At 34.7% G+C, this 10,454-nt stretch overlaps 1 protein-coding gene across 3 annotated transcripts; it reads left to right on the top strand.

The window, feature by feature from the left end:
• Positions 1–1,106: 1,106 nt before the first annotated feature.
• arsg (arylsulfatase G) lies at positions 1,107–9,294 on the top strand. 3 transcript variants are annotated; one of them, XM_026277504.1, is made up of 12 exons: positions 1,107–1,207; positions 2,806–3,036; positions 3,113–3,300; positions 3,500–3,547; positions 4,065–4,176; positions 4,283–4,417; positions 6,057–6,253; positions 6,344–6,424; positions 6,629–6,740; positions 6,817–6,937; positions 7,039–7,129; positions 8,001–9,294. In XM_026277504.1, the coding sequence occupies exons 2-12, from the start codon at positions 2,813–2,815 to the stop codon at positions 8,276–8,278; spliced, it is 1,587 nt and encodes a 528-aa protein (XP_026133289.1). In that variant the 5' UTR covers positions 1,107–1,207; positions 2,806–2,812; the 3' UTR covers positions 8,279–9,294. The 3 variants fall into 3 exon arrangements, with proteins under 3 accessions (XP_026133289.1, XP_026133287.1, XP_026133288.1); XM_026277502.1 differs by lacking the exon at positions 1,107–1,207 and adding an exon at positions 1,976–2,076; XM_026277503.1 differs by lacking the exon at positions 1,107–1,207 and adding an exon at positions 1,978–2,076 and having other exon boundaries at positions 6,632–6,740.
• The last annotated feature ends 1,160 nt before the right edge of the window (positions 9,295–10,454 follow it).

Below are 10,454 nucleotides of genomic sequence, written 5' to 3'. Positions count from 1 at the left end.
CACTGATGATAAAAGAGCTGAAGAGACGTGAATAGCAAGGGTACAGAAATGAAACCATATATATATATATATATATATATATATATATATATATATATATATATATATATATATATATATATATATATATATATATATATATATAAAGAGTAAACATACAGCTAAGAGGAGTCAAGCAAGCAAGTTATTTTTTTACATTTCTAAATTTAAAGTAACAGTTACAAACCTACCTGTGAAAGTCATAACAAAGACACATATTGAAATGATCCATGATACTCGATTGTCACCCTCGCCAAACTCACTCATTAAGTCCTTGAGAAAAATCCCAAAATGTTTGATAACCCCGTAAGTGAACTCCTCCACCAAGAAAAAGGCTACAGCCACAATCCAACCCCAACCACCATCTGGGACTTCAGAGTACACTGTAGAGCCGAGGCAACCTTTTATTCGGAGAATCCACTATGCCATTTTGATCTGCAACCTGTGAATGTGACAAAAAAGGAAAGATAAAGGTAAGCTATAGTGAGTAAATAAGTGAATTAATTTTTACAGCTACTCAGATGGGGCACAACCGTGATCATTCATACTTGTAAAGAGTCATTTAATTGTAAAGTAGACTTAAACTCAGATTTACATGGTTAATCATTTCATAAACAACTATTTTGTCACAAAATTGCAATATCAGCTATTAAATTATTTTAACCATTACATGTATCAGGTTTTGGGACAGGTTTCTGTTAAGTTGAATTTCTGTGCTATAGAGACCAGTGTTGTCAAGCTGAAATAAATTGATCATATTGATCATATTATCACAATATATGTTAATATTGATATAAATGACTCAACTAAGACTGCTAACTGAAATGAATGAGTACCGAAATGACTAAAACCAAAACTGTAATAAAAATAAAGTATAAATATTTTAAAATAACAATAACTAATAAAACTACACAGAACCAAATTAATAATAAATAAACTGAATATATGAAACATTATCCGGAGGGGGGGGGGGGGGTGTTGTGTTACTGCATAATTTATAGATATACCTATAAACAAGGTATAAACAATTGAACAACTATAGCGCAAGGGGCGTTACCAGAGGGATGTTACGTCATGATAGGGGAGGCGGGACAAGAGTGTCAACAAACTGATGCGCAAAACAACGACTGGAATATTTTCATTGATTCAAATCATCGCTCGGCTTTAGGTGAGGAGTAATTAATCTCATAATATTATTATAAGTCATAATATAGCGTGTATAAAATGCATATCGAATCTGAAGTAAATTCCTTTCCCAATGTTAGGGCAGCGACGGCTAACATTAATTTAGAACAGCTCCATTCCTATCATATTCTGACTAACCTTACAAAACTAAGTCAAAAACGTTACTGCTTGAACTCCTCAAAGCATCACACCTGTGGTATGACGCAATTGTCACAAATGGACATTCATTATACAAAATTTCTATATGTTTTTATACGTTTGTTTTGTACTACATCACTGCACGTTATCAAAAGTAAGGTGAGTCACCATCATGATTCCAGCGTGAACGTGTTTTCTCAGCTTCTTTTCACGTGGTCGTTTATATGGTCAGTAACTCTATACAAATATAAACGTGTGCCTTTGTGTCTTCCCGACCTGAATTTATACGTGTGACGCGCGCACTACCCGACCCATGTGAATTTTTTAACTTCTTTAGTAGTAGTAGTCATTTAACCACTGATAAATTGTAACATTGAACAGTCAGAGCTAAAAAAAAATTAATAATAATAATGATAAAAATGCATACCTTCTCCTGTCAGGGAGAGGAATGTTGTTACTCCACTGCTGTACTACTGTAGTCATGTGGTGCTGCTTCCACTGTCTCAAACACTGAGCTCCTCTGTGGTGGGAGGTTACAGCTGTTGAGCAAGTTGAGGATTGGTTTAAAGTCAGTGTTGAATGAAAGGTCACAACCCCCCACTTCCCTTGAGCTGGAATCTCAAAGGAGCATGCTGTCTCTTCTCCCCATCATAGAGTTAAGTGGGAGCTGCAGGAGAAACTGTACTGAATGTTTACAAGGGACTGGTGCATTAGGTAAAGTTTGTTATATAATACTCAGCAAGATCTGCTCAAACCCAACAGTGAATAGCTCTCCTCTGAGATGTCCAAAGAGCTTTATGCCATGAAAAACTGCAACCTTAGATAGCGTTTGGTTCCTATGAGATTATAGCGCACTGTTAGTTTGACAAATTATTACTGATCATATCATTATTACATTCTACATTATTACGTGCTGCCTAATGTAATTCATGGATCTTCAGTCTTCTTAAAGATGAGAAATCATTGGTGGATGATAAGATGAAGCAGGATCCATTACATATTCTATCAAATGTCTGAAATATCATCCATATAACACCATATTAATGTATATTAAAAAGTTAAAATTGTAAAGTTACTTAATGATCAAGTTGCTATGTTGTTAAAATAAATATTAATGATGTACAGTCATATTTCTCTACATTTCATTTTAATTTTACTTAATACTTTGAATGTTTGGAGATAAATTAACGTGTTTAGTTTTTATTGAAGTTAACATAGTATTATATTTTTGTTTAATGCATGTAATTGTGTAAAATGTTTGAATAGTTTTAACTTTAGTTAACTATAACAACCTCCATTGAAGATATCTGGTTGCCTGATTTATTAATCATGCTGTTTTTATAGTTGTTATTCCCCTTGACGGAGTATGCTAAGTAGCAATCAGTGTATTAGTAATTAAGTATGTCGAATGAATCATCATTTAAATGTTGTCTTCTTTTTTAGATTTAGCATGAAAATGGCACAGTTTGGATTGTGTTTACTGCTTCTGTACTCTGGACTGATTCATCACATCAAAAGCCATATTAAACAGGAAGACAAAACTAGTGAAAAAGAACGACCCAATTTCATCATTATCCTAGCCGATGATATTGGATGGGGTGACCTCTGGGTGAACAGGCCTGACAACTCCACACCAACACCCTGGCTGGACTCATTAATGCTGAAGGGCAAAAGGTAGAGTTATCATTACAGACACAGTTTTGTGCATTATTAGGTCTAATTGTTGGTGCTTGTGTCTGGTGATTTGCAGATTCACAGACTTCCACTCTCCTGCCTCCACATGCTCGCCGTCACGTGCTGCCCTCCTGACCGGCAGACATGGGCTACGCAATGGGGTCACTCATAATTTCGCAGTGGGGTCAGTCGGAGGGCTGCCACTCAATGAGACAACGCTTGCTGAGCTCTTGCATGAAGCAGGTTATTACACAGCCATTATCGGTAAGCACAGAAACTCAAAGAACATGCAGAGAACAACACGATTAACATCCTGAGAGCAATGAACTCGACACAGTGCTTTGATTAGCTCCTGATTAGCAAATAAGCATCGTCGCCTTGGCAACTAATAAGGCCCCTAAGCTAAACTTATAATATGTAATAATATTTCAATTCCAGTTGTCTTATATTGATTTTAAAACAGGAAAATGGCACCTTGGACACAACGGTTCCTACAATCCTGTACATAGAGGTAACTAAATTATAATTAATTTTAAAATTAAAAAAATTTAAAATTATAATTAAAAATGTAAGTTTTTTTTTTTTTATTAGTTTTAATTTGTAGATTGTTCATTTTATGTTTATGTTTTCATTTATGTTCATTTTAACTTTAGTTAATTTTTTTGTAATTCTGTTGTCGAGTTATTATTTAAAAAATGTATATATATTTTTTATTCATTTGTATTCATTTATTTTTATTCATTTTTATTTCAGTTTTAGTTTCAGCTATTTTAGTACATTAAGTTAAACCTGACGAACAAAAAAGAAAAAGTTTTTATATTTTGTTTTAGTTAACATTTATTGTTAATTAATGTTACTTAAAACAGTGAATTACAAATCTATTAATTAAAATGTATTTAATTTATTTTAAAAAAAATTTCACATTAAATTACATTTTTATATATAAATTTTAATTAGTGTCTGACAATATGTATTTGTTTGAAGCCATGTCATGAGGAAATGCTCACTTTTCTGTGTTAACACTACAGGTTTTGACTATTACTTCGGTATTCCTTATAGCAATGACATGGGCTGCACTGACAAACCAGGTCTCGACCTTCCCAGCTGTCCTCCCTGTCTCCATAGTCAGTATATTACTAGGTTTGTGTTAGTATTCAGGTTATATAGGTCAAAACACACATCAGGTGCCATATAGCCTGAGATTTTGTATACATCTCAAATATGTTGAAAAATCTTCTCTCAACAGGAAGCATGAAGAATGCTACTCTAAAGTGGCATTGCCTCTGATGGAAAACGAGATAATAATTGAACAACCCTTGGACACATGGAGCCTTAAAGACAGATATGCCACAGCGGCAGTCAATCAGATATTCACAGCCAGGTTGGTTGACCACTTTTTATACCTTTATTCTGATTTCGATACTGACATAAAACTCTAAAATAGCCTGCCTTCCGTTAAATTGTGCTTGTATGTCTAATAACTTACTTTCTGTTGCACATATTCTATTCTCCCCAAAAATTCTGTATTATTAATACTGTTATTAAAGGTTATTAAACCACTTGAACTTCCTGGTAAAATATATGTCAAATCAAATAATCTAAAACAGGTTTTAGGTATTAAGTGTGAAGCCAAATCATTCTTGATTAAAAGTGGATTATAAAAACAATTTTGCGACACACACAGGGCTTTGATCAGTCAATAAGGTCTCTAGTCTGTAAACAAGTTTACTGAGCAGGCAAAATTGCAGTGTTGACCTCTGACACAGCCTAAGGATAAATCATCATCTGTTGGGCTGCATGTGCAACCAAGTCTCATCAATTTCTTTTTCCAGCTGTGTATTTGTACAGAGACCTGTGACCGTGTCAAAGCCAGTACCACTGCAGACCTCACATAAATCAGTTTGAATCAATAGATTATATATTGACATTAAAATTCAGTAAACTATTTTCATGTTAGGGCTAGTAGCAATTAAATCATATATAATAATAATATTTATTATTTTGTATATTATATAGGTAAGGGATAATGCATGGTTAGCTGTGCATTAAACAATTTTAACGTACAACGTGGAGGCTAAGAACCACCTAATGTAAAGCGCATCAGTCCATTTAAATCATTTAAAGCACAGCTAGCTGTGCATTATCCCGCTTATACCATAGTCATTTGCCCACATTGACAACAAGCTGTTATTGATGTTTGGAGCGCAATATTTGACCGGAAGGGTAAAAATTATGGATATTTTGTCAGTTACTGCATCGTTAGTGATATTCTTTCTGCTTCAAATTGGACTCAGATAGTGTGATTAGATCACATTTATTTGAATGAATTACAGCATTTATTTGAATTAATTACTTCGAAAGAAAGAGGGATGACAGTTGTGTGTGTGTTACTTGCGTCTGCGCATCTCTCTACAAATGAAACTGTCTTTAGTTACTTAGAGGTCATCGGATGCCCATTTTCCACAAGTTGATATGATTCTTTAGGGTCTTAATGAAAAGTCGGTAACATAGTTTGGTTAAAATTTCTCAAAGGTAATGTAAAAAACACCTTTTTTACCCTCTCAAAAACAGCTCTTTTCAGAACAAGTTTTGTAGCATTTTCCTTTAAATGTTAATGAGTTCTGATGACCCCGCCCCCCTCTTCTGATTTGCTCTCTGAGAGACCGTTTACTTTTGCCGCATTTGTCATGAAACTTGCTAATTAGCACATTATTAGGAAAGGTGATTTGCAAAGATTCAATAAAAAGCCTTATACTCACTTTTTCTGTTGGTGAAGTTGGACCACGAATGATTGGCACAAAGATAGACGCATTTATGTAGATAGGGGCGCATCGCCTTCAAAAACAAAAGTAATCCCCCTCGTCTTCAGTGTGCTCAGATGTCGGGAGTAAATGATGACTGCTTTGTTCATTATTACATCCAACAACAGAACACCTCAATCGCTTAGGAGACATTCTTGTGTACATCTGCTCCGGCAGTGACAAAATGATGGACTTAATTGTGTTAATGTGTCTGTGTAGCATTTCGAAGAAGCAGCCGTTCCTACTGTACGTGGCTCTTGCTCACATGCATGTCCCACTGTTCCACAACGCCTTCCTAAACGTTACGACACAAGACCCTTACACAGCCAGCCTCAGTGACATGGACTCTTTGGTGGGGACAATCATGCAGGCGGTCAGCTCTGAGCAGCTGGAAAACACATTGATATGGTTCACTGGTGAGTTATGTTAAACATTTTTCACTCTAAAGGCTCAGTTGAGTTGAAAAAACATTCCTTGATAGTAATACAATGCATCAAATTCCTAAGGTGACAATGGCCCATGGGAGCAGAAGTGCCAGTTTGCTGGGAATGTTGGGCCTTTTGTCGGAAAATGGCAGACGAGCAGAGGTAATGAAAATAAATGTCTTTTTTCAGTTTTTATAAGATGTCATACCTTTAATCTGCCATAAATAGAAGATGTTAAATGAATGAACATCCAGGTTTTTCTGTGGATGCAGATTTCATGCTTACTTGTGGCTTCTCTTCAGTTATTTTAGATAACAAACCCACTAATTGAATTATCATGTAATAGCCTTTTTTCATTTTTCGGAGCAGGTGGCGGCTCAGCCAAGAGAACCACATGGGAAGGAGGTCACAGAGTTCCCACAGCGGTCACATGGCCTAAGAAGATCAAACCCAACAGCACCAGCAGCGCCCTGCTGAGGTGCTGGAAAATGATGAACACTGTGTAACATGATTGTTTGGTTTTCACTGTATGATAACTGGCTTTAACTCCTTAGTGGTCTGGATATCTTTCCAACTATTCTCTCCCTGGCTGGTGTAAAACCTCCATCAGATCGACGCTATGACGGCATTGATATAACTGACATTCTGCTCAACGACTCTGACACAGGCCATAAGGTACGGTGTGTTTAGATGACACACCACTTTTACAGAGCAAAACAAACATTTGTGAAGTTTGCTCTGACTGGCTTTCGGTTAATTCGTCTTCCTGTTGTCAGAGTCTCATGCATCCAAACAGCGGTGCTGCGGGACAGTTTGGCGACCTTCAAAGCGTCAGGCTGAGACATCACAAGGCATTTTACATCACAGGTTACTGTTTATGAAGGACTTCCACTTAAAAATACAAATTAAACAATCATTGTATCAAGAATATAACTGCTAATCAATATATCTTTAAGTTTTAAATTTTTTAAAAACTTATCATAAAATGAAAGAATCAGTGTATTAATAATAATAATAAAATTTATAAATAAACTTAGTTTATTGAGGACTTAATTTCCAGTTAATAATGAAAAGAACATTTCCAATAAAATGAAAAAATCAATGTATTAATTTAAGAATAAAACTGTAAATACAAAAACATACTTAATTTGAATTTATTTATTTTGTTTATTATTTTAAACTTGATTTAATTAGTTTAAATGTATGTTTGGATTCATGCAGTTAACTCTAACTGTAAAATCATAAACTATAAAGTAAACCTGTTTTTAACAGGAGTAAAATACAAAATACCACATATTATTATAAACTACATTTATCAAAAATGTCAAATTTTTAAATAAAAACAAACATTTTAAAGTAATCATTTAAATTTTTAAAAATGTAGTTAAATGTAACACTAAATAATTAGTATATATTTTTTCTTTAAATTGAGAAATAAAAATACATTTACAACTTTTACATTCATGTTTAAAAATGTATCAGTGAACAAATAAATTAAAACATAATTTTTGATAAATTGAAAAATAAATAAGACATTTTAAACAAATTATTTCTTGTTTCAAAATTTAATGTTATAGCAAAATGATGAATTAATTAATTAATTAATTTTTTACTGTTTAAATTACTTTAAATTACCATAAAATAATAACTGACTTTGAACTTTTAGTCTAAAGTTCATTGACTGCTTTCATGTATGGCATTTTTGGGTTGGTGTAATGGTTCTGATGTGTTCTCTCAGGTGGATCAGTGGCATGCGATGGAGGAAGTGGACAGCAGCAGTATCACAACACCCCTCTGATATTTGACCTCTCACTGGACGAGGCAGAGGAGACCCCTCTGAACCCTGAGAGTGAAGTGTACAGATCTGTCCTGAAGGAAGTGGAGAGAGAGAGGGAGGCTCTGCTATGGGACATCGCCACAGATAAGGTATCATCGGCCGACTACACTGTGAATCCAGCTGCAGTCCCCTGCTGCCAGCCACACAACCCCGCCTGCAGATGTCACAGTTTAAAATGAGGTCAATGGGCTAGATCACATCAGCATATAGGAAGCAGTTTTTTCCTACACTGGGAAGAGCGTAGTTCAAATATTCAGCACAATGTCCCAGAAAACCACACTAGACTACAAAGAAGATATGTGTAAAGCTAAGACTGTGTAACAGGAAGCTATAGATTCGAAGATGTTGCCATAAATTTCTATTCTGTTTTTTCATTTTGAGCTTACAAACTGGGGTCAAACTGATTTTTATATTTCTAATGAAATCATGAGATTAATAATTTGATCATATGTGCATATAAACAACAAAATTATTGGAAAAGTGTTACATTAAAAAAGTATTATAACTGACTTTCACTTTCCCTAGTTTTAAACCATGTCTCCATCTTGTGGTGATATTGTTGTCATAACTGTGTCTGAAAAAAAACATTCATTATATTACCAGCATTTCTGACAACTGGACATGAATCTAAAATATATGTCCAATTCATGTTTTAACACACATTTGAACATATTACATTAATAACTCATTTTAAAATGCAGATTTAGAACAAGTCCAACTTTCATTGGCTGTGTGAACTGTCCAGTGGCATTTTGAAAGGTATTTGTCAAGTTAATATACTGGTATTGGTCGGTATAGTGACTGCACTCGTGGTTTCCAACATGTTCTCTTAGGTGAATCAGTGGACACTGAGTTTGATTTCAACCTCTTGTTCTTTATTGGTTTGCTGTTAGTAAGCACATTGGTGAATCCAAACATGCATACAGTAATAAACACGTGCTCTGGCACTCATGTACCTACAATGAAGTCTACCGACAGATGTGGCGCATATAAATGAAAATGAAAACGTCACATTACGACTGGAGCCGAATGAGACATTCGTATACCCTTCACAACTTACTGGTAAAAATGTAACGTTAACTTAAATCCTTTTAAAACAAATTAAAAAATAATGTAGGATGCTTTGAATTTGCAATGCTACTATGCATTCATATTTGTATCTGTGCGTAATAAAAGATCAACTTATCTAAGAAAATAAAGTAGTACCCTTTTCTGTCAATCAAAAAGAAATTCCCTTTTGAGTATGTTTGTTTCCATATTAGTATTACAAGGATGGGGAAAATAAAATATATTATCATTCCAAACAATGTGCGCTGTCATTTCCTGTGCATTTATGTTATTTTCCATAGCTTAGAAAATTTCTGTATGGAATTTAGTGTTCTGACCATAAATGAAGCAACAAAGAAATTAGATACCAAAGACCCTGAAATATTAAAAAAGGTATTCGTTACAGCCACACTAACACTAAACATTATATATTATTATATTGAAAGGATTGTTCACCCCCTAAATGAAAATTCTGTCATCACTTACTCATCCTTGTAATTTTTTTTATAAATTTATTAAAACACAAAAGGAAGATACTTAGAAGAATGTTTCAATTGTACAGTGAAAACAACACTGGATAGAAAAACACTACGACATTTTTCCATATATCATCCTGTGGTCCACAGAAGAAAGTCATTCAGGTTTGGAAGATCACAATGGTGAGTATAAGATGACAGAATTTTCAATTTAGGATGAACCATCCCTTAAAGGGTTAGTTACCCTTAAAAAATGAAAATTAGGCTGCGTTTTACTCACCCCCGAGGCATCCTAGGTGTATATGACTTTCTTTTTTCAGACGAGTTATATTAAAAACTTTGATCTATCAAGCTCTATCATTGCAGTCAGCAGGTGTTGCATTGCTTCAGTCAAATAGACGTTAAATAATAAGCACCCTTCCATTTAAAAAGTGTCTCGACAGCTCCGGGGGGTTAACAAAGGCCTCCTGTTGCGAATCGATGCGTTTTTGTAAGCAAAATATCCATATCCAATCTAGCTTGCGCTCACTGATGTAAATGGAAGTTATTCAGCACAGATGACGTATGAGGTCACCTTTGCGCATGCGCCGCTCAGAAGTGATGCATGCGGAAACAGCGGAAAGATCAAAACAAAACAACAGTTACTAATTAGAAGTACTAAACAAGGATTACTAAAGAAGAATGTGGGAGGATTTCGATATAAGCCAAGAGGAGACTGGGTTTCCTTTACTATAGTAAGAAAACTTTGCTTCTTTTGATCCAGTAAACAAACGTTGGTTTTCACAAGACTCACCGGTGTATGCGCAACACTGACCTCATACATCATGCCATT

The sequence above is a fragment of the Carassius auratus genome, chromosome 12 (genome assembly GCF_003368295.1).
Source record: "Carassius auratus strain Wakin chromosome 12, ASM336829v1, whole genome shotgun sequence".
Taxonomy (NCBI): Eukaryota; Metazoa; Chordata; class Actinopteri; order Cypriniformes; family Cyprinidae; genus Carassius; species Carassius auratus.
The sequence above is the reverse complement of the archived record's forward strand: the minus strand, read 5'-3'. Positions and strand labels throughout refer to the sequence as shown.

Excerpts from the sequence above, each read along its gene's own strand:
- arsg (XM_026277502.1), top strand. The coding sequence starts at position 2,051 with ATGTTTACAAGGGACTGGTGCATTAG. Across the intron at positions 6,425-6,628 it reads AAAATGGCAGACGAGCAGAG|CAGGTGGCGGCTCAGCCAAG; the intron begins GTAATGAAAATA and ends CATTTTTCGGAG. Across the intron at positions 6,938-7,038 it reads ACTCTGACACAGGCCATAAG|AGTCTCATGCATCCAAACAG; the intron begins GTACGGTGTGTT and ends TCCTGTTGTCAG.